We start from the raw sequence: 23,635 nt of genomic DNA on the forward strand, positions 1-23,635 counted from the left end.
TCATCTTGGCCTGCCTTTAGCAAGAATGCTGTTAAGTTGGTTTAACAGGGATCCCTCTTACTCTTGATGCCTCCTCTTAGTAATTCTCTATCCACTGACACCCTCACTCTGCTTGTTAGCCATAAATCCTCAGCTGTCTTTGCTATATTCCGAGTTGAGCCCCATCTCTCTACTCTATTGTAATAGAGTTGACCCCTATCTCTATAATCTTGAATAAAGTCTTCCTTGCCATTTTAACAAGACTCAGAGTAAATTTTCTTTCATACAAATCAATAAGAAAAAAGATAAGCAACTCAACTAAAAATGTGTGACACAGATGAACAGGAAACACAAAAGTAAAATGGCCAATAAGCATGTGAAGAGATGCTCAACTTCACTAGTAATCAGAAACATACAAAGGTTAATCACAGAAGGATACCGTTCCAAATTCATTAAATAAGCAATAGATTTTTTGAAGTCTAAAATTTCCAACAATTGCTAAAGATGTGGAGAAAATGTGAATTGTGCTGCTGCTGAGAGTGTACATAAGCATAACAGCTTAGAGAGCAACTTGTTGTTCTTGAATAAAATTACATATGTGCGTACTGTATGACCCATTTCTTACAAGTCTAGCTATGTACCCCAACCTTTCCCACAGAGTTTCTGGGAGACAATTAAGCCCTAGTGCCTTAAGGCATCCATAGTATATAATAAATTATTTTCTTTTCTGTGCACTTTTCCATACATATGTTTTGCCTCCATAAAAAATGTTTTCATTTAGAGAAAAAGTAATCATCTTTCCTCCTCCCCTCCTTCTTCCAGAGTTCTCTTTCCAACTGCTTCATTTCTGTTAATCACACTATAATTTTTTCTGAAACACAGGCTCATGCACTCATTTTCGGTCTTTCCATCCCAGAAGACCAACTCTTGCCAAGACAGGCCAATACTATCTGGAACTCTTATCAAATATGTCTTTCTTTTTTTCCCACCAACATCAAACAGATCTTCTGTTTTCTCTCTTACTCTGCATTTTGTAAATCAAGTTGGAAACCAAGCAGTTTTTGGCATCTGATCCTGATAACTCACAAAAGGTTTCTGTCCACCCACTATGAGTAGTACTCTTTTTGAGCGACTTTTTAATGATTCTTTGGCAAACAGTATGTGGGACAGAAATCAGTCAGGATTTCTCTGGCAGTATCTAGGGAGGTTGAGAAGACTTCTCTGGGAATGTCTCATTTTTGAACGCCTTTTCTTTCTTTTCTTTTTTTTTACTTTAAGATATTCATTATTTAACAGAAATGAAATTGTGTGTGTGGTCCATTTACAAAGGCAAAAGAAAACCCTAAAACTCTATAAGTTATACCCAGAACTCAAAATTTCATAACGTTTTAATTACGTTTGCATACAAGTGGATTAAAATTATAAACGCTACAAAAAGTATTAACTGTATAAATGTTTATGAGTAACTAAAATATTCCCTTTTCATTTGGATATCATAGCAGTCCCTGACTGAGACCCTTAAGCAACTGTTTGTCCTTCAAATAGACTAAATAGTACGGATTTGGGTACATTTCGAGGCACTTTCACGTACTGTACATTACCTTATCCGATTCTCCCAGCTGACCTAAGAGTCGGTAGTACAAACTCTTTCTTTTATGAATTTGCTGTGTCAATGGTGATGCTACCAGCCTCCCTGTGTGAAAACAGGGATGTCTTAGCTGGCCAAATGACTGGCTAATATAAGGAACAACAGATAACCCTAAATCCCTCCTCACACTTGGTATCAACTAAAATGTTTCTGCCAAATTTACGTATTTGGGACATGGTCTTATCTGGAAGAGCAAACGTGGCACTTAATGGATAGTTCCCCCTTCTGGCAAGTTGCTCGGGTTGACATTCCAAACCTCTCCACTTTAGTTCTGATCTCATTTAGATTGCAGGTACTATCTCTAGTCATGTGAGTTGATTCACTGGTCCTCTATCTCACCTTTCAAATTACCATTTTTACATTTTGTATCACTAAATTTTTCATCTTTAGAATGTATCTGTATAAAATGTCCGTATCCAGATTTAAAAAGTTAACAGCACTAACTACAACTCTTAATTCAATTTTAAAAGATTTTATGCAGCCCAATTATTTCAATAACACGACAATCAAATATCTTCCCTGCATAATTAAGGTGTCATTATTTTCATGTCCTTTCAAATGAACTGAATGTGTCAGAGTGTGACAGATACAACTGGATGGATGAGTGTGTAGCTGAACGACTCAGATAGAGAATCTGCAATGCAAAAACTGATAATATCATTCAAGTGGCAAGTTACTTTGGACTTTAAAGTTTTATTCCAGGGTGAGTAAATGTTTCAGGTTCTCTTAGTCTAGCTGACAGAAGTCAATGGCAGGCTTGCAGGCATTTGAATTCAGAAAGTTGTCTTTACCACCAAATAGCCTTCAAGTTTTAAAAATCAAACTTTAATTTCTAGGAAAGGCACTCAAATGTTTTAAAGGGTAAATAATAAAGATGAGAAAGCATGGAATTCTATATGTTTTTATCCTTTCATTGTGGTACTCTATCCCACTGACAAAAATACAAATCATTTCAAAAGCCTTTATGGCTTAGTATAAGAAGCCCTCTTCTAAATGATGATCTGTAAATAATTATGCACATAGATTTAAAAGTTAATCCCACAGGAATGAAAAGTGAAGCGATAGGATTTGATGAGATCACTATGATTAAAAATGAAGGAAAGCGAAGAAAAAAATTTGGTGAACAGAAAAGGGAGGGAAATATCTATTGATTGCGTGCATATGATGTCAGACACATTGTTACATAGTTGGCCTACAGTAAATAATTTTCACAAAAACTTATTAATTTAAGGATTTTTGCTCCTCATTTTACAGATGTGTAAACAAAGACTCAGAGATGTTAACTAACTTTCCCCAAATCACGCAACATATTTTACTGCCGAGACATTAACACTGGCCCCATGTAACTCCAAAACCCTTGCTTCCTCCTCCCAGTTGTTCTGCAAAGAAAAGGAGATTCTGAGAAAGCACCAAGAAAATGGTAGCTAAAATGGCAGGAGAAAAATAGTATCATGTCACAGAAACTATCTAATGAGTAATTCCAAGAGGGAGGAAATAAGTTCCACTAAAAAAATCTGCCTTTATATTCCTAGCATTTAGCCAATAATAGGTACTCAGATGTGTGCTAAACTACAGGAATGCTTCAGAAAGGATGAGAATGAGTGTTAAGAATACAGCCTGCTGCCTAGAAAAATCACTTGTATCATTCCAGAGAGAAATTTCAGAGAATAGGTAGTGAATTTTTGAATTACAACAAACATTTGAGGAGATAATGAATAAGAGGAGGGAGCACGTAAAGACTAGTCAGCAAATGGAAATAACAGGAAGTGTAGTCAGGGTAATGGTTAACCATCCCAGGAGCCAGGAAGCCTGGGCTTAAATCCTAACTTGGTACCCATGTGACCTTGGCTAAGTTACTCAACTTCTCTGTATATCAGTTTCACATCCTTAAGATGGAGATAATTACTGTACTCACTTCATACAGTTGTTACTCTGAGCAGTAAATGAGTTAATATATGTAAAGCATTTAAGATGATGTCTGACACATATTATTTCAGTATTAGCTGATGTTTCAAGAAACTGGACAGTGTGGAGAAGGAGAAGATTTGAGAAATCTTAGGGAGCAGCAGAGTCAGGAAAAAGGAATAGTTTAAGGAAGAGCAGACTTTCAATGTTTGTAGACATGGGGAGAAGGAAAGACTCAGGAAAGATAAATGAAACAGGAAGAGGCCACGGGAAGGATGAGCACATGTGGAGAAACTGGCCTTAAAAAAAGAGAAAGGGTACAAGTTCTGACACAAAAGGGAAGGCAGAGAGCAGATGCACAGAGCACTTTTCAGGAAGTAACAGATGGGGTGAGACAGCAAAGTTCACAGAGATTCCAAATAATCTTCACAGTCTCCTCATTAAAGGAAGAAAAGGTTGTAGTGAGAATTTTGTGGAGTAATGAAAATTTTTTTGGAACAGTTATTCTTGAAAATGTGAAAAGGTGTTCACTAAAAATGAATAAAAGTGGACTTAGTAAAGCGTGGGCTAAACTCAGAGCAGATTCAAGTACAAATTTTTATGACTTTCAAAACACACAGACTGCAGCCTGATAAAATAGTCTGTGGGGTGCAAGGAAGCATGGAGATGGATCCAGTGAGAAAACAAATGCCACCAACAACCAAGGTGCACTCAGAATCCCTCCTCATGATTGTGTAGGGGCAATGTTTGCCTCTAATTCAACCAGCTTTTTTGTAAGCATCTGTCAATCAAGACCAATGAAAACCACTTCTTATATAATTTATTATATGTATCATTTTCAATTTCAACTAATTGTAAGTATAACCCCATAAAAGGAAGTAACTGATTTCTGTTTTTAAATCTTGTGATATTCCAAAACTACCAAATGTAAAACAGATAGCTAGTGGGAAGCAGCTGCATAGCACAGGGAGATCAGCTCGGTGCTTTGTGACCACCTAGAGGGGTGGGGTAGGGAGGGTGGGAGGGAGACGCAAGAGGGAGGGGATATGGGGACATATGTATGCAAATGGCTGACTCACTTCGTTGTACAACAGAAACTAACACAGTATTGTGAGGCAATTATACTCCAATAAAGATGTGTTAAAAAATAGCTATATGATTTAAAGTAGTGAATAGGTCTTTGGTGAAATATGGCACACTAGACATACATATTTTTCTCTAGTCCCTCCTGAGACTTCCTAAAATTAAAGACTAAAAATGACATAAGTCACAAGGACAGAAAGAATGGAAGATGAGAGCGCTGAGATATTTATTTTGGAGGATGAAAAGAGGAGGATGAGTTCTGACTCCACAGAGGAAAAAAGTCAAAAGAAACAAAGTGATGCAGGGCCCAGAACGTCAGAAAAGTTTAGAGAATGGAGGCGCCAACTGCCCCTGAAGAGAAAGAGTGGAACTAAAAAAAGGAAATCAGTTGTAAATTTATTTAGGGAGCAATAAAAACCCCAGATTATTGCTCCCAAACCAATTCAGCAAGGCAGCCACGCCAAATGAGGACTAGAGATTTACCCACCGGGGAAACTGAACCAGAAGAGGCCCTCGATTCAAGGACACAAAGCGAACTGAAGGCTAGAGTGAAATACAGTACTGAAGACAAGGGTATCAAGTCAGATATTCACAATGCTTCAACCTCTTCCTCTCCCACCCTCCTTCCCAATATGGGCAGCCAGGAATGGACACCATCCTTCCCACCTCTGGGCAAGAATGGAGAAAAACCCATCACGCAAGAGAAAAGAACAATAGGCAAGCCCCACACATATACACAGAGCTTCTGATTTGGTTTTTTTGGACTTAAAAAAAGGATGCTTTCCACTTCTGTGTATAATATTTTAGTATATTATACAATACTTCAGTTATGCTATGGAAGGGCAGAAAGTTTGTCTGTTCTGCCCCACTGATGAATTCTCAGTACTTAGAATCATGCCAAGTACAATATTAGGTACTCAATAAATACTTGAATGAATGAAGTGTTTTTAAAATCTCTTGGACTCTCGTGGATACCCCAAGCACCTCAAAAAATGTTATCTTTATATTTGTAGAGCATCACTTCCTTTCAGTTATTGACCAAGTAATAACATCACCACACTTTGCAGTTAAATTCCACTTCATTGCACCTCGATTTTAAACATAAAATTCACAATAGTCAGTTTCTAAAAATGGCTGATATTCATTGTTCTTCTATTAGGAAGAATAAGTGGCTCTTATCACTTCATATTTAATAGCATTCATTCTTAAATGAAAGCACAGGAGGTTTCATTTAGAAGAAGATACTGATTTTGTACTACTGGAGGAATGAGCTAGATGGGCCCTCTAGTGGCCTTGGAGAGCTAACACTCCCCGAAGTACCCCACATTCCTGAGGAATCAACGTCTATTAAACAGTCTTTCTGAAGCTGTAGGCTCAGGGGGAAAAGACCCACCTGGCTGCAAAGTTACTGCAAAGACTTCTCCCTGTGTCTGCGTAGTAGTCAGAGAGAGAAAGGAACAGAGCAAGTGTCACAGGGTGAGATGTGAAATGTTACTTAGAGGCAATAACGGGATAACTGGACAAATGGAATCCTGAGCTCCAGTTTGTCCCTCATAACTGCTTTCTTATTATGCCTCTATCACTGCTACCTTTCCCCCAGAACGTGACTGCTCCTACATGCCCACAGCAACGCGCACACACGTGCCACACAGCTGCGGGGCAAACATTTACTGAGACTGGAACAAGGGTACTAAGGAAGCTTCACACCATTTGTCTAAATATTTAAAAGTTATAATCAAGCTAACAAACTGTTAAATAAAATATCTTCTATGCTCATACTGTGATAAATTCACTTCCATGGCAATAAAATTTTTAAAAATACATGTAAAACTATAGTTTTTATATGAGTGAATATAGACAAAATACCAAAGGCAACTAAACTTAAACATTATTGCATTTCTGAGTATTCGGTGATGAACCAAAATTGTCTGGATGAATATTGATAAAGACACCCCTAAGTCATGCATTTTAATTATTCTATAACATTTCTTTTGTTCTTCCTATATTCCAGAAAAACCAAGAATCATGTTCTTATAATCCAGATTGCCATATACTTTGTGTTCTTTTGATAGCAATGTCAAATTAAACTACTTTTCTTAACTCACTCTTAGATGGTTTCTTATTATCTTCAATTGGGGAAAAACTTCACTGTGTCAAAACAGTAAAAACAGGAATCGTCAACAAAATTCTCAGGGCAATGCTTGGGCTTCGAAACAAACCATGAATTTTACACGTCATGTTCAATCATTGTAATGGGGTCACCCAGGTTAAATATATTCTCCTCATATAAAATACTAGAAAATATTCTAATTGTATTTTTAAAATCAGCATCACTCATATTTCTCTACCTATTGTCTCTTAAAGCAATATCTGGACCCTGATAGCATTTCTTAAATGTCTCTTCTTTCCTTTGTTTTTAATGCGATGTGAAGAGAAAACTGAAAATAACAGTGTGTTGCTCAATTTGTTTAAATCTCTCTTCACTAGAGATTATACCTACAACCAAAACGGCCAGAAAATAGTCCCCAGAGGAAATTAGCATCAGGACTTTGCATGTGGCTCATGTCAAGGCCTGGTTCATGGCTGTCATCCTGGCACACACCTTCTCTACTTCAGGTGGACTTCTCATTCCTCCAAGTAGATTTCAAGACTCCTAGTTTCTTTCTGCTCTCTCACTAGACTGGTAGTTTACCCAGGTTTACAATTCCACAGTTGCCTCTGTTCAGAATATTGAAGGTACTGTGCCACTGGTCTCCAGCACTGATGTCAGGAAATCCAGCGCCATTCAGCCTCCAGTTCCCTTGTATGGGACCCATCTGATTATTCTCAAAGCTTTTGGAACATTATTTTCCCAGATATTTTCATGGCTGGTTCTTCTTTCTCATTATCCAATTCTCCGCTGACCTCTTAAGGGACCGTTGTTGATATATCAAAGAAGCCTCGGGCTTCCCTAGGGCGCAGTGGTTGAGAGTCCGCCTGCCGATGCAGGGGACGCGCGTTCGTGCCCCGGTCCGGGAGGATCCCACGTGCCGCGGAGCGGCTGGGCCCGTGAGCCATGGCCGCTGAGCCTGCGCGTCCGGAGCCTGTGCTCCGCAACGGGAGAGGCCACGACGGTGAGAGGCTAGCGTACCGAAAAAAAAAAAAAAAAAAAGAAGCCTCCACATGTCACTGCCACGTCACCATGTTTTATTTTCATAAAAATAGTTAACGCTACCTGATATTTTCTTGTTTTACTCTTTTCTGTATTATCTATTTCGACTGAATAAACTATAAGCTTCACAAGAATTTGTTTGCTTCTGAATCCCCAGTGCCTAGGACAGTGAGCAGATCCTCAATAAATGTTTATTAAATAAATGCATGAAAGCCTGTATATTAGCACTACTACCAGAAGCAGAGAAAGAAGGGCCATTTGATTGCTATTTCTAAATTACGTAAAACTGGATCATGTCTAGGACCCCACCTTTGCCACCGTGTTTGTGTTTACTGCAAACACGTCTTCTGGCCACTGTGAATCAGAAACCAGGAGTCCTAAAACTTTAAAACTAAAGTCAAACTTTTGAGCAGATCAATTTTATTTGTTCTCAGAAAGCACTGACCATGGGCCAAAATTATCTTCTTCCCTCTACAAAACTTAATATTTATTAAGAGTTAATGTTATCATCTTGATCCTAGCAGAGCAGTGACGTGATGAAGGCAGTCCAGCAAGGCGTATAAGGGTGCAAGCTTCCGCATCAGATGGCCTCAGTCCTGAGAGAAGCTTCGTCATTAGGAGATGTGCGTCCTTGGGTTTATCTAACCTCTCTAAGCCACAATCTCCTAATTATAAGAGTGCTTGTCTCCTAGGCTATTATGAGGATCAAATGAGATCATTCATCTAAAGTTCTAGGCATAGTCCTTGAACATTTAATAAAGGTTAGCTGTAATTAGTATAGGAAATTATCTATTTGAACATTTACATATTCTTTGCAAAGTCTTGCCTAAAAGCATCATTCGTTATATTGCAAGAAATAATTTCCTCTCTTAGCTTAGTGCTCACATAAAACTGCCGTTTCAATCCCTCCTGAGATTTTCCTTAATCGGGTGGGAAGGAGTATAGGACCAATCATATTTTCTTTCCAGAAGGAAACTCAGATGATTTGCGTTAATAACCTCTTCCAAATATCTTTTTTCTGCTTTTTTTTTCTTAGCTGACTTCCTTCTGATTTTATTTTTAATTATTGTCTTTTATATTGTATATAACTTTGTAGCTTTTGGATCTGTCATTTATGAGCTGAGAGACCCTGGAGAGGTTATTTAGCATCCAAAGCTCCACTTTCTTAATCTGTCAAATGAGACGTGTGTGGACACCAATGACACTAGCGTCCCAGTCTCCCTTTTAATAACCACTCTTCTACCGCATCCATATTCCCTTGGGGCCATACAAAGGGCCCAACCCTCTAAGCACTTAGATTAGTCTAGAAGTGGACATCTAATTCAAGCTGGACCAAGGAGACACTCGCCAGAAATTTTGGATTTAGGACTTAAAGAGGCAGGTCAATTTCCTTCTAGTAGCTGAAATTATAAAACATAGATCCCAGGAGTTGCTAGTGGCTATGTTTCCCGTTTATGAAGGAGCCCGTCCACAGTGAAAAAAGAGAATGACTCTAAGATGCAGAGAGAAGGGAGTGGGAGTCCTAATAATTCTAATGGTTCCAGGGTTGTTGATCTTCCTATAGCTTAGCTATCCCATTAGATAGCCACTATCTTTCCAATAAATTCTCATTTTTGCATACATAATTTGGGTTTGATTTCCAAATAATTCTAATACATAGAAAATAATCCCTACTTTTAGTTCTAATAGTGCTAATATGTAGTTCTAATATGTAGAAAAGAATCCCTACTTTTAATAGTTGTTATAAAAAGTAAATGAGATAAAGTAAGTGCTGGCTTATTACCTGGCATATAATACTTGCTCAAGAAATAACACCTATTAACATTATTTAGAAAATGGGAATGAAAATTCTAAATCAATTAATTAATGAACACAATTTTAATAGCTTACAAGTCTTCTTTCTTCTTCCAGTTTCAAAATGACTCAAAGGGATTCTTTGGTTTTGTATCTCGAAAGAATTGCAAAATAAGAGAAATGCTCTAAATTAATTTTGCAACAAATCATTGTATAAATCTTAGTAACTCTTACATAGTTCAACAATCTTAGAGAATACTAAAGCCTCCAACCCAGCAACCTACAATTTATTGCTAAACTCGCATATTTGCAGTAAATTGACGGAGGGAAAGTGGAAAAAGAAACAAACTTACATTCCACGTATCCCACACATGCAGGAATAAGTCTGATACAATTAAATGTGCAAAATACTGACTGGCTGCATGCACAGCAGTCTTCACATGGTGTGAAGGACACAGTAAAGAGAATTACAATACCTGTAGAGATACCACACTGACATTATCAAAGTGAATGTGTCCATTAGGCTCTGTGACAGCTGGATTTGCATAACATGTCACACCATTGATGGCAGGTAACGTTTTAGGTTGATGAGTTTTTTCTTGAGAAGAGCCAAAGTCATCATTTCCAAAGTGGGTATGACCATCCTACAAGAAAAATAAGGGAGGAAAAGGTTATAAGAAGAAACAAAGATGGCTCATACGGGCAAGAAAATAGAGAATTTAATGGTTTTTATTTATAAGAGAAAAATTTTATATCTATTCCGTATGTAGTATAATCTTTTCAGATTTATAAAATTTCTCTTCCTTTAAATGTATCTTCATTTATTAGAGTCTCCTGTTTTTGTTTTTTCATGTTAGGGTGCATATACCTTCTTATGTTGATGGATATGAATGGAATACAAATTATGTGCATCTGTTATTGGACATTAAATTGTTAGTATTTACTCCAAATTCTACAATAAGAATCAAGTGTTCCTCTTATATTTATCAATATATTGATCCTTTTCTTTCTCTCTTCACATTCACAAGTCTAATAACTGAACTGTTCACATAATTGTAAGAATAAAATTCCTGCCTTTATTTGCCTATATAAAGTAGTTTTAGTGGGTAAAACATCAAACATTTTTAAATAAAGTCCATTTACCTGACCATACGTCTTCAATAACATCTTAAGCGTTCTTTCAAAAAAGAAAAGTATGTAAAATCCACCAAACACAGCAACTGCCTTCTCAACATAGTTGTCAATTTTGGGATTGAATCCAAATGCCTAAGGGAGAAAAAAAGGCAATTCAGGTAAGACCAAGTAATTTAATTTGATTCAGTAAACAATTTTCACCACAGTCCTAAGTCCATCCTTCACATCCAGGTAATATTGGGAATTTACCTGCCAAAATCATGAAACAAAAACTCTGAAATCTGAGCAATCAAACTGTAAGAGATAGCACTGAAGTCTTATAACCAGAGGAAGTCCTATTAAATAAAGCCCCCAGAGTACCTTATAGTTTCCTAGCTATAACACCTTCAGCGATACTTGCCTTGAGAAAGTAAACTTTTAGCAGTAAAAAAACAGCACTGATTCCTATAAGATAATATTAGACATGGGTAATTAAGACAGATGAGACATTGATTATCCACTTTTTCTAAAAGTAATATATTTGCCCATAATTTCCAGAGTCAACTTTTTAAAGCAAATATGGCAGGTCACTTGGATTACTGTTTTCCCAAGAGAGAGCCCCGTGAACTTAGAGGATCCTAATAAGTCCTAAAGAGATAAAAAAATCGAGGACTGAGCCCCAGAATAAGGAAGAAAAGATATAAGATACCAGGCACTCACACACACACATACACACACACTCACAAATGATGAGAATGAAATAATTCATTGTTTAAAGGACACAGGACAAGAGCTGGAGTTTGAAATTATAGAGTCAAGATGTTCTAGGCAGACAAGAAATACAAACTTAAAATAAGTAAAATAGCAGGGGAGCATAACGTGAAAAGCCACAGCTCTATACCATTCCACACATTGTAAAGTTCCCCCCTCTGAACAGCAGTCTAGAATAGAAAATGCCTGGGTTCTTGTTCTACATCTGTCTCCGGGGAGACCTCATGCCACATCTTCTTTTCAGTGACTTCTCCGGACCTATTTACACTGTGCAAAAATGGCATAAAAATACCTACTCTATACAACTAACATGGTGGTTATGAAAATAATAAAATGGCAAAGGGAAAATAATTTTGCCACAAAAGAAATAACTATCAGGACTTCCCTGGTGGTGCAGTGGTTAAGAATCCGCCTACCAATGCAGGGGACGCGGGTTTCAGCCCTGGTCAGGGAAGATCCCACATGCTGTGGAGCAACTAAGCCCATGCACCACAGCTACTGAGCCTGCGCTCTAGAGCCTGTGAGCCGCAACTACTGAGCCCTCATGCCACAACTACTGAAGCCCGCGCACCTAGAGCCCATGCTCCGCAACAAGAGAAGCCACCGCAATGAGAAGCCCGCGCACCACAATGAAGAGTAGCCCCCGCCTGCTGCAACTAGAGAAAGCCCATGCACAGGAGCGAAGACCCAACACAGCCAAAAATAAAAAGTAAATAAATTTTAAAAAATTTTTTTAAAAAAGAAATAACTATGTAAATTGGGGGTATTATTAAAAAGATAGATTCTCTAGTGTTTACATAATTCTCTGCTCATATCCATAATTCCCTAATTATCACAGAAAGGCAAAAGAACCTCTATAAGTGCTGTTGAAGAAGCTTCTTATTTTCCTAATAGACATTTTAATGTATTATTACATTTTCAATAAAACAGGAAACCTCAAAATCATAAATGTACAATCCTCAGTCCACATACCATGTCAGTTGGTTTAATTTAATTTGACTCACCACAAATCAGGTGAGTTAAGATATATAATACTATATCAAATATATTACATATAATTTTTAAAATCAGAAAATCTGTTTCGTCATCCTAGCTTTGTTACTAGCTGATTATATGGCTGTAATCAAGTCATTTAATCCCCTTGGATTTTAATTTTTTCATCTCTACAATTGAGGCTTTGAAGTAGATGTTCTCCTAGGTCCTTTCTAGATATAATAATAATTTAAAACACTATGACTTTAAGAAGTTACATCCCCACTTTCATATACAGCTGTGAAAACTAAAAGGAGCTTTAGTTATAATTTTCTAAAACTTATGAGCTGAAGGTGATACTGTATATTTTCTTTTTGTTCAGAGCTTGCCCCTCCATCTTTGTGTGTGCATGAGTGGGGAGATAATGTCCACATGTATATGTATTTCTCTAGTTGCCCTTTGTGACTCCTTCCTGTTAATGTCTCTTTCGCCTTCCTGTCTCTTTTCCTCTCACTTATTCTCCTCACTCCATCTCTCTTCCTTATATGGCCACATTATAGCTTTGAAATAAAACATATATATCATGTGCTGATGAACTGAATAGCACACTGTAGTCGATGGCAGATCAATAATACGTTTTACCAAAGGAAAAAATAAGCTGCTGTTCATTTATCGGCCCTCGATTGATTTTTATCCACAATCAAAAAGAATGAAAAGGTTTGTCAACCATGTTCTAATTTACCCTCTAGTCTTCTTTAGCTGTAGTAAATACATGGAGGAATTTTTTTTTAACATCTTTATTGGAGAATAATTGCTTTCCAATGGTTAGTTTCTGCTGTATAACAAAGTGAATCAGCTATACATGTACATATATCCCCATATCTCCTCCCTCTTGCGTTTCCTTCCCACCCTCCCTATCCCACCCCTCTAGGTGGTCACAAAGCACCGAACTGATCCATGGAGGAATTCTGTTGTATATCTTAGTAAATTTGACACTGCGTGCACTTCAGAATTAAATAATAATAAAAAGAGTGTAGAAAAATTAAATTTGCCAAATGTGAGACAGAATAGAGTCGTAAGGCCTTCCGAGGTGTCCCAGAGCAGGTCTGAGCACGTCCTGGCGCCTGGCCTCCCAGAATATTAATTTTCTCTCTGACGCTGACTTCCCCTGCAGCTTGGGACGAGCTTTTTCATTTGCTGTGATTCAGCTTTCTCTTATCCAAAACACTATAAACCAGACCATAAAATGCTGCAAGAATTATGGAGGCTTAAAATGTACAAAGTGCTGAAACATTTAAAAGAACCAATTATTCACAGAAACAAACAGCCAACCTCCTTACCTCTGGTATAAGTTGGAAAATTGCATTTGAAAATAGAGTCCCAATAGCCAGCCCCACAAAATAGGTCAAAATCTTAGGGAAATAAGATTTCTTTATCAACGGAGTCAAAATCAGTCCGAGGAGAGATGCCAGATTAATAACTGTCACTGACAGGAAGCCATATCCCCAAACTGTGGATCAGAGGGAAAAGAGTAGAAATTAATTAGAGCACAGGAGCCAAATGACATCTTACTGTACAATAAGTCTGAAACACATTTCATCTTTAAAAGCTTGAAACAGGTATCTTCTTTAAAACAACGAAACCTTCTCACTGAACAGTATATAGAAAATTACCGAGCATATAAATATTAATAGTAACACTGCCTATGCTTTCCTCAGTCCTAAGTCATCATTATGGGATTACAGACTTTTATAGCTTGCAGGAAATTTGAAGAACATCTAGCAGAGTGATCATCCGAGGCCCACAGGCTCCAAGCTACCTAGCTGCATCTGCGGCTCAAAGCCCAGTTTAACTAGGCCTTCCAGAGGACTAACAGAGCCAGTGTGGGTTTCGGGGAGAAGGTACGGGGTGACGAGGGCAAGCAGATGGGTGGGGTTGTTAGCTTCAAGATGACCGCAGTTGCTGACACTGAGCTGGTCATAATCATTTGTCTGCAGGCCCTGTGGACAGCACCTCCTCGGGGAAGTCAGCACCTGAGCCCCCTGCCTGGGTCTCCAGGGAGCCCCAGGGCGGTGAGCACTCAAGAAGGGAGCACATGGCAGCAGCAGAGAGTGGATACGTTGCACAACTCACCCTACCGGGCTCGGAAGAAGGCAACAATATCCCATAGAGTGGAGACAGTGGTGAAAAGGGACGTGGAACATTCTTCATGTCTCCATCCTAGGGCCTGGCCCCCTAGTGGTGCTTAATAAATGTTCCTTAAAATGAAATGAACGGATGGCATCCTAAGGTCAATATCTCCCCGGTTATCCTAGAGGGGATGGTTTAAAAACAACATGGGAATGTGAGTGAAACAGACTGTGACCCGTACAGGGGCAGGTGGCAGTGCAGGCTGAGATACAAACTGCCCCCAGAACTGTGCGACGTTGGCTTTGCCTGCAGCCCCACTGACTGTGCGCTAAGGACAGTGTGCAAGATTAGAAAGCTGCCTCTGCATTGTTGCTTCTTTAAAATGCCCAGAAAACATTTTTAAATGTCGGGGCACTTTCCTCATTGACTCTATCAGTGGAGTATGTAGTAACAGCAAATGCTTGGAACGTGTTTGCCATGTGCCAGGCACCATGCTAAGTGACTAACCTGTATTAATTCATTTGATCTTCACAAAACCCTGCGAAGCAAGTACTACTACTACCTCCTTCATGCAGTTGAGAAACCAAGGTACGTGGAGTTCAAATCAGCTGCCCGAGTCACGTGAATAGAATGCAAGATTTTGAACGCAGTCTGGCTCCAGGGCCCACATTCATTAGCAATATGCTTCATTACCCCTTAGAGGTAATCTAATTTTTAAAAAGCTCAAGGGACTCAACAAAACTGTGAACATCTTATATTGTGCTTCATGAATACAGGCTTGCTCACCATTATTCTAGTGATTCTAACTACAAATAAGCCACCTTAGCAAACATTTATGGAGCCTAGGTTGTAGACCAACCTGTGCTTCCTGCCAACAAGGAGCTTGGGCCTTTGGCTTGGGGACGCTAGAGGGCACACACATACACAAAGCAAAACAAGGTAGCTTGTGCTGAGTACCACATGAAAAGGACAGATAATAAACATTATAAAGTTACCACAAGAACCATCGCAGCACCGACCATGCCTTTATCTTCTGCAGAGACTTTCCTATCAGTTCCAGACTCCTAACCGTGCCCCAGAGTCATCTCAAGGGACTCACAAAGGTTCACCTCATTCCCATTTCTTACCTTATCACCTAAAGCAATACTACCCACTCCCCTTAGCATTTCCACTTCGAAGAAGTTCTCAATCCCACCTCTTCCTCCATGGTATAATCTATGTGTAGTTGCCCTTAACACAAACAGTCTTCTATCCCATCACTAGCCTACATGTGTTCATTCATTCAACAAATATTTATAATCTAATTAGGTAGACAAGATATATACAAGGTGGAAACTAAAATCAAAATGCAAAGAAGTTTTTGAGTACCAAACAGAGGCAAAGCCACTACGCATATTAAACTCATCAGCTTCCCCTGAGAAATCCTAGTTCACTACCCTTGTCCACTGTCTCCATAAATAGCAGAAACAGCAGGATCAATTTCAATTTCTCACTCTCCACAGTCAATTCCAAAGACAATTACTGACCAAACTCTATGAATTTTGCTTGAGATATCTCACTCCACGTTCTCCATCCCATCACCTCCCACTCCCCATCTGGTGCACCATGACAGCTTTCTGTCTGGTCTTCCTCCCCCTACTTGACATGGCCACCAATCCTATTATCCTAAAACACAATTCTGATCATCTCATGCCCCTATTTGCAGCTGCCCTTCATCAACAGACTGCCACACAACCTCTCCAATGTTATTTACCCCCTTATCAACGTGGCCTTTATGCAGACACAATGTTTTCCAAATATAGAATTACCTTTGCACTGTGCTTCTTTATCTGAAAACACCTTTTCTATCTTCATTGCCTGACAAACTCACACACGGCTCTCCAAGCCAATGCAAAGACCTCCTCCATGAAACTTTCCTGGATTTTCCAGGCAGCAATCCCTTGCTCATCAAGTTTCCCATAGTTCTTTGAAGGTATCTGGGCCCCTTACCATTTCTTTTGTGCTACCATCATTTTATCACTTATATATTCATCTACATGATACAAATTATAAGATTTTCAAGGACAGGGGCTATGTTTTATTCTTCCTCAGAGCCTAGAATGTTGCCCAGCAAATAGCACACATATCTTGATGAATGAATGAATGCCGTATTTTCAAGGTGCAGCCCAGAACTCTGTCAAAAAAATACCAACTCATTTGCTTGTCCAACATTTCTAGCCTTCCTTACTATTACTGTGCACATCAGAACCACTTGGGGAACTGTGGGAGTGGGAGCCATCATGCTCCAGGGACACAGCATAGTCTCCCCTTCTTGCACTGTTAGCACATTATTCAGGAAAAAAAGATTCATTCACCCACTCAATCTGAGCACCCAAGAATGAATTAGTGTAAGAATACTCCTTGGACCTCTCCATATACACATAGGACTCCCTCTAATGATCTGTTTCAGAGAAAATCCTTTCTCTCTGCTTCTTAGTGAACTCTGAAGAATTTTAATACATTTTCAAGGAATATTAGTAACAATAGCGAACATTTATTGAATGCCCACAATGTGTTTAAGATTCTTCTAAGAACTTCACCTTTTTAAACTCATTTAATTCTCCTATTTCATAGAGTTTTTAGAAGAACTGAAATAAAACCAGTTAATTCAGACCCTGTAATATAGTAACTCTTCAATAAATGCTACTATTATTATTTTTAAGTTAGTAAGTAGACATCATGTAAATTTTAGTTCATCTGGCTCACTGTTATACAATGAAAGATCAGCAAACCAGGAGTCAGGAGCCCTGGGCTCTCACCCCCCCTCAGGTATGTACCTAGAGGAAGCCATTTAACCTCTCTGGAACATAGACTTATGTCATCAACTGTATTACAGAGCTGGACAGTGTGATTTTTCAGGGATACTATTAAGGATAAGATACTATTATTCTTATCTGTTATTTGAACTGAATGGTATTCTGTGATCTTAAAAAAAATGAGGCAACTTTGGACCATTAACTTATTGCTAAAATGTAATTAATCTCCTAGAGAATTTAATTTACCATCAGTTTATTACACTCATCAATATGAGTTTATAAAGTACCTGAGAGGCAATTTCAAAATCACAAACTGTAAGGTCTCAGGTAAGTGAGATTCTTTTATCTGCCCACTGAAATATCAGAGTTTGGCTTGCTTTTATTTTGGTTTTTCATTCCCTTGAATGAGCTCAAAATTGGCTCTATATTAAGTGAACTATTATATAAAGAATCCAGGGCATTTCATTGTTTAAAATATCATTTCTTTGTTAGAAAGGAACAGGCTTACACAGGGGCCAGGGAATAGAGTCAACCTATGAGCATATGTATAAGAAGAGTGAAGACATATTTTTCCTACTCTGTCGTAGGCACTGTTCTAGGTACTTGCGTATATTAACTCATTTGATATCCCCAACAATTCTATAAGGAAAGTACAACTATTATCTCCATTTTGCAGATGAGGCACAGAAACATTGAACAAGTCACCCAAGATTACACAGCTGCACGAAAATAAAACAAGATATTACACCAAGTAATGGCCATATGCAGTCAATCATCTTAGACTAGTAATGAATACTCTACTAGTATCCCTAATTCTCTGGAAACTTTTCTGTATCTTCTCTCACTCCATCCCACCCATTCTAGCCTTATTTCAATTCCTAAGATAACGTGCACCCTAAGAGGCATTTCTCTCTGGGTCCTGCATCCAAATACTTGGTGCTTTCCTGACCTTGTAACTTAGGAGTGTTGATTTTTCCATTTTATGGCTTTGCAGTATTGATCCTAGAATTCTTCCCCTTATTGCTTCCCACTTTCCTGTTCCTAGTTCCTGGTTCCTGAGAGGGTAACCCGGGAATTAATTGGGGTTAAAACAGTTTTGAATATCAGTAATTAACCTGCACAGAGTAGAGGATTTGCTTTCTCTGAAGCCTCACCTCCTGTCCCCAGAAGTATGTACATGTCAGATGTATTTCATGTAACAGATATCTATCTATCTATATATATATATATATATATATATAAAATCTGTGTGCCAGATAATATTCTAAATGCTCTACAAACATTAAGTTATTTAATCCTGTCCCCAGAAGTATGTACATGTCAGATATATTTCATGTAACAGATATCTATCTATCTATATATATATATATATATATATATAAAATCTGTGTGCCAGATAATATTCTAAATGCTCTACAAACATTAAGTTATTTAATCTTATAGCAACCCAATGAGAAAGGAACTATTTTAGATGAGAAAATTAAGGCAGAAAGACAAAGTCAAGTGCCCAACATAGCTGGAAAGTTATAGAGCAGGGATTTGAGCCTAGGTTGGCTGACTTTAGAATCTATGCTTTTACTACACTATATTATTAGTAAATGTTAGTACAGAAAGCTTTTGCTAAATTTAGTTTTGAATATAAAGTGCAAACTATATTAAATAAACTTGTAGAAATATAAACATATTCCCATTTAGTATATCCTCTGGAAAAAATATTTGAACAATGAGCTCTGAAATTATTGTTACTCACGAAATCGCTAATTATATTGATAAATTATGGTTGGTAATTTCTATTCTTTGTATATGTAAATATAGAATACAAAAGAGAACATGGGTTCTGAAGCTGAGACAGCCTGGGTTTGAACCTGGCTCTACCACGTACAAGCTGTATAAATCTCGAGCAAATGACTTTGAACTCTCTGCCCCTCGGTTTCCTCGGTTGTAAAATGGGAATAGTTGTTCCATCATATAGTTGTGCAAAGATTAATTGAGTTGACATATGAAAGAACTTGGAAAAGTATCGGTTATAGAAAGGACTACATAAAAGTTGGCTGTTATCATTACTTTTGTCTTTGTTGTTATCCCTTTTATTCATATAGTGTGAGATTAAAATGCTCATATATACACAAAGGAATCCAAAAGTTAGTATCGGGCTGGCCAAAAAGTTCGTTCAGGTTTTTCATGTTACAGAAAAACCCGAACAAACTTTTTGGCCAGCCCAATAAAATAAGCACTCCCTTTGTTGAGGCTTCCCTTTTCTTCTTCATCTTTCCTCTCTTTATAGTCTCCATCTATATTCACGTTAGATGTGCTCACTCAGACCCGTGGCTCCAAACACCATCTCTGAGATGACAAATCTGCAGCCTCGACTATTCTCTGAAATCCAAATGTGTGTGTGCCACTGCCTACCGGACATCTCCCCTTGTGGGTCTACATCAATGTCTCGGACTCACCATGTCAAAAATTATACTCTTGGTCCTCACCACTCGGTTCCTCCACAACAAAGTGCTCCTCCCCAGTCTTGTCCATCCCAGGATATGGTGCAACCATCTATGCAGTTTCTCTGGCTTAAACTTGGATTCATCTTTCCCTCCCACACATCCAGTGCAGAGGCGAACCACATTAGCACAGTCTCCAAAATCCATCCTGAATCTGACCAGATCTCCACTCCCACCTTAGACCAAGCCTCCATCAAGCTGAGCACCAACCCTGGCAATAGCCCCCTGACCCATTTCCTTGCTTCTACTCTTGCCCCTTAACAATTTATTCTTCAAACGGCTGGTAGAATAATCTTTTACAAATCCAAATAAAATCACACCGCTCCCCTGTTTAGAACCCTACAGTGTCTTCATACCACATTCAGAATAAAATTCAATCAGTTTACCACACGTTACAAGCCCTCCCTATCTGGCCCCTGGCTACCATCTCCTACTCTCCTTCCTTCTCACAGTGCTCCAGACACACACGCTTTCTCGCTGTCCCTTACACATGTCGAGCTCATCACCAAGCTTATGCTGCTGTTCCCTGGACCAAGAATGCTGTCCCCCAGAGACGATCTAGCCATGGCCCTCTCCCTCTCCTCAGTCAGGACTCTTTGCAAGTGTAATCTCATCAGAGAGGCCTCCCTTGACCCATCTAAAATCACACTCACCCACCATCCCCTATCCTTTACCTACTTTATTTTCTTCATAGCTTTATCACTCTGAAATTATATAATTTATTTGCTTGTTTGTATAAATTTTCCTATTTCTTTTCTTCGCTATATTGTAAGCCCTAAGAGGGCCGGGAATTTTTCTTCTTGTTCACTACTGAATGCTTAATACACAGAAAATAAAGGAACCAAAAAAATGAGAATTAAAATACTCATGTGGGGCCGGTAACAATTTGGGAATACCAAGAAATCGCCCCTCAGCAACTGATTTATCTCATTGGTGAAAGAACTCTTCTACCTGTTTAATTAAGTATGTGGACTATACAGTAAGAAAACACTTACTTTCTTATATTTAAAAATTTCTTTACAATATCTACGGTAACACCACTATAGGCACTTAAAAGAGTCACTGGCATCTCTTTTATTTATGAAAATTAAAGCAGTAATAGCTCAGTACCTTAAGATTTAATCTAGAACCACACTAGTTCCCTTATCTCTTTACTGACAATGACAGATAAATTGACAGGTTTTAAAATAATATGATAAGTACAACGTAATGGAAATTGATCAATTATGACCCAAATAGTGAATGTGCCATCCAATATACACAACATAAAACATGTATTGCTTAAAATCAAGAACTGAATTTTATAAAATTTTCCATGGGTACCAAGTAAAATTTTGACTCCATAAATAAAAGAGCATAACTTCTGAAGCTTAAATGAGTTCTAATTATGCTTATTCTAAAGACTTCCAGAATATAAGTATTTTTTACCAAGGGATTCTATGTAGATTAATTAAGAGCAATAAAGCAGAAAAAGAAGCATCTTAATTTCATTTTAGACTAGCTCACAGAGTCTTCAAACAAATGGGAGAAAAAGCTTGCAACATACCCTCTGAAAGACTTGGTTTTGTTTTGTGTTTGGGCCGATCTTCGCAAGGGTGAAAGTTCAATTGCTGTAAGACTGCTGGACAGATGACAGAGAAGTCTGAGCTGGTGATCTGCGTAGCATTTGAAAAGCCATGAAGGGAAAAGATCTCTTCTGCTGATAAACACTGAAATAGAAGAAACAAAGTAACCATATATGGGTCAACATAGTAAAAGCCTGCAAGCAAAGATACTGTAAACAGGCACGGACTATTTCCTCTAGACACACAACACTAGCTCTTTTTTTAAAAAAAATTTATTTATTTTTGGCTGCGTTGGGTCTTTGTTGCTGCGCGCGGGCTTTCTCTAGTTGCGGTGAGCGGGGGCTACTCTTCGTTGCGGTGTGCAGGCTTCTCATTGCGGTGGCTTCTCCTATTGAGGAGCACGGGCTCTAGGCATGTGGGCTCAGTAGCTGTGGCATGCGGGCTTCAGTAGTTGTGGTTCACAGGCTCTAGAACACAGGCTCAATAGTTGTGGCGCACAGGCTTAGTTGCTCTGCAGCATGTGGGATCTTCCCGGACCAGGGCTGGAACCCATGTCCCCTGCATTGGAAGGCGGATTCTTAACCACTGCACCAACAGGGAAGCCCAACACTACCTCTTCTACAAAAAGTCACTATAAAAATGTATCAACAGATGAATGGATAAAGAAGATGTGGCACATATATACAATGGAATATTACTCAGCCATAAAAAGAAATGAAATTGAGTTATTTGTAGTGAGGTGGATGGACCTAGAGTCTGTCATACAGAGTGAAGTAAGTCAGGAAGAGAAAAATAAATACAGTATGCTAACGCATATATATCAAATCTAAAAAAAAAAATGGTTCTGAAGAACCTAGCGGCAGGACAGGAATAAAGATGCAGACGTAGAGAATGGACTTGAGGACACGGGGAGGGGGAAGTGTAAGCTGGGACGAAGTGAGAGAGTGGCATGGACATATATACACTACCAAATGTAAAATACTTAGTGGGAAGCAGCTGCATAGCACAGGGAGATCAGCTCGGTGCTCTGTGACCACCTAGAGGGGTGGGATAGGGAGGGTCGGAGGGAGACGCAAGAGGGAGGAGATATGAGGATGTATGTATATGTATAGCTGATTCACTTTGCTATAAAGCAGAAACTAACACACCATTGTAAAGCAATTATACTCCAATAAAAATGTTTAAAAATATATATTATCAGTGGACCAACAGCAATTCACACAAAGAGCATTAAAACAATTCTATATCCTCAATCTCCCATCTCTGTTTTTCCTCAGTTTGAATAGGTATTTTGTGGAGGCTATTGGAGTAGCTCTGTATAGCGTTTCTTGTAGACAAACACACCTGGTTCCCTTACAATTTCATGGTTAAGGAATTCATCCATCCTGGACTACAATAATAATCTCAATACATAAAAGTTGTTTTAAAATATGTCTTTAGAACAAATTGCTGCTTGCTAAAATATTATTCTCAATGATGGCGGGTAGCTTTTCTATATTACGGAATTCATCCATCCTGGACTACAATAATAATCTCAATACATAAAAGTTGTTTTAAAATATGTCTTTAGAACAAATTGCTGCTTGCTAAAATATCTATTATTCTCAATGATGGCGGGTAGCTTTTCTATATTACAATATTTCTATATTATAATGGTGCTAGGCTGTTTAGAAGTTCATTTAACTGTTAATAAGGAATAGAATCTGCATTAGAAAAAAGTTCTCTGCAGAAATAACTTTTTAAAAGTACAATTTTACTCTTGGGCATATTTTAACTGTAAACTTTCTTCTATATACTTGCATTATTAAGAAGACTATTGAAAAAATTAAATGTGTTACTATTGCTAATAAATGTTATAAGAATTATAGAGTATGAAAAATACCCATTCACTCAAAGAAAAAAGTCTATCTTTAATGACTGCAAAGAACGTTTCTTTGCATACTTCAGCCAATATTTAAACCCCACTAAGACCTTAGCTTTGTACTCTGGACTGGATTGTGTCCTCCGCAAATGTATATATTGAAGGCCTAACCCCCAATGTGATGATATTTGGTTATGGGGTATTTGGAAGGTAATTATTAGGGTCAGATAAAGTCATGAGGGTGAGGCCCTGCTCCAACTGGATTAGTGGCTTCATAAGAAGAGACACCTTGTCTTAAGCAGCCATCTGCAATCCAAGGAGACAGCTCTTACCAGACACCAACCCTTCTGGCACCTTGATCTTGGACTTG

General features: G+C 38.4%; 1 protein-coding gene across 3 annotated transcripts in view; it reads right to left on the reverse strand.

Moving 5' to 3' along the window:
- Positions 1-23,635, reverse strand: part of SLC39A8 (solute carrier family 39 member 8) — a 71,605-nt gene that overhangs the window by 25,168 nt on the left and 22,802 nt on the right. For all 3 annotated transcript variants that reach the window (XR_448604.4, XM_007120125.4, XM_007120126.4), the window contains 4 exons: positions 21,386-21,548; positions 13,757-13,926; positions 10,704-10,826; positions 10,037-10,204 (listed from right to left, as the gene is read on the reverse strand). Coding sequence is in view for 2 of the 3 variants with exons in the window: in XM_007120125.4 (XP_007120187.1) it covers positions 10,037-10,204; positions 10,704-10,826; positions 13,757-13,926; positions 21,386-21,548 (624 nt within the window). In the remaining variant the exon portion in view is untranslated. The remainder of the gene's footprint in view (positions 1-10,036; positions 10,205-10,703; positions 10,827-13,756; positions 13,927-21,385; positions 21,549-23,635) is intronic.

The sequence above is a fragment of the Physeter macrocephalus genome, chromosome 7 (genome assembly GCF_002837175.3).
Source record: "Physeter macrocephalus isolate SW-GA chromosome 7, ASM283717v5, whole genome shotgun sequence".
NCBI lineage: Eukaryota > Metazoa > Chordata > Mammalia > Artiodactyla > Physeteridae > Physeter > Physeter macrocephalus.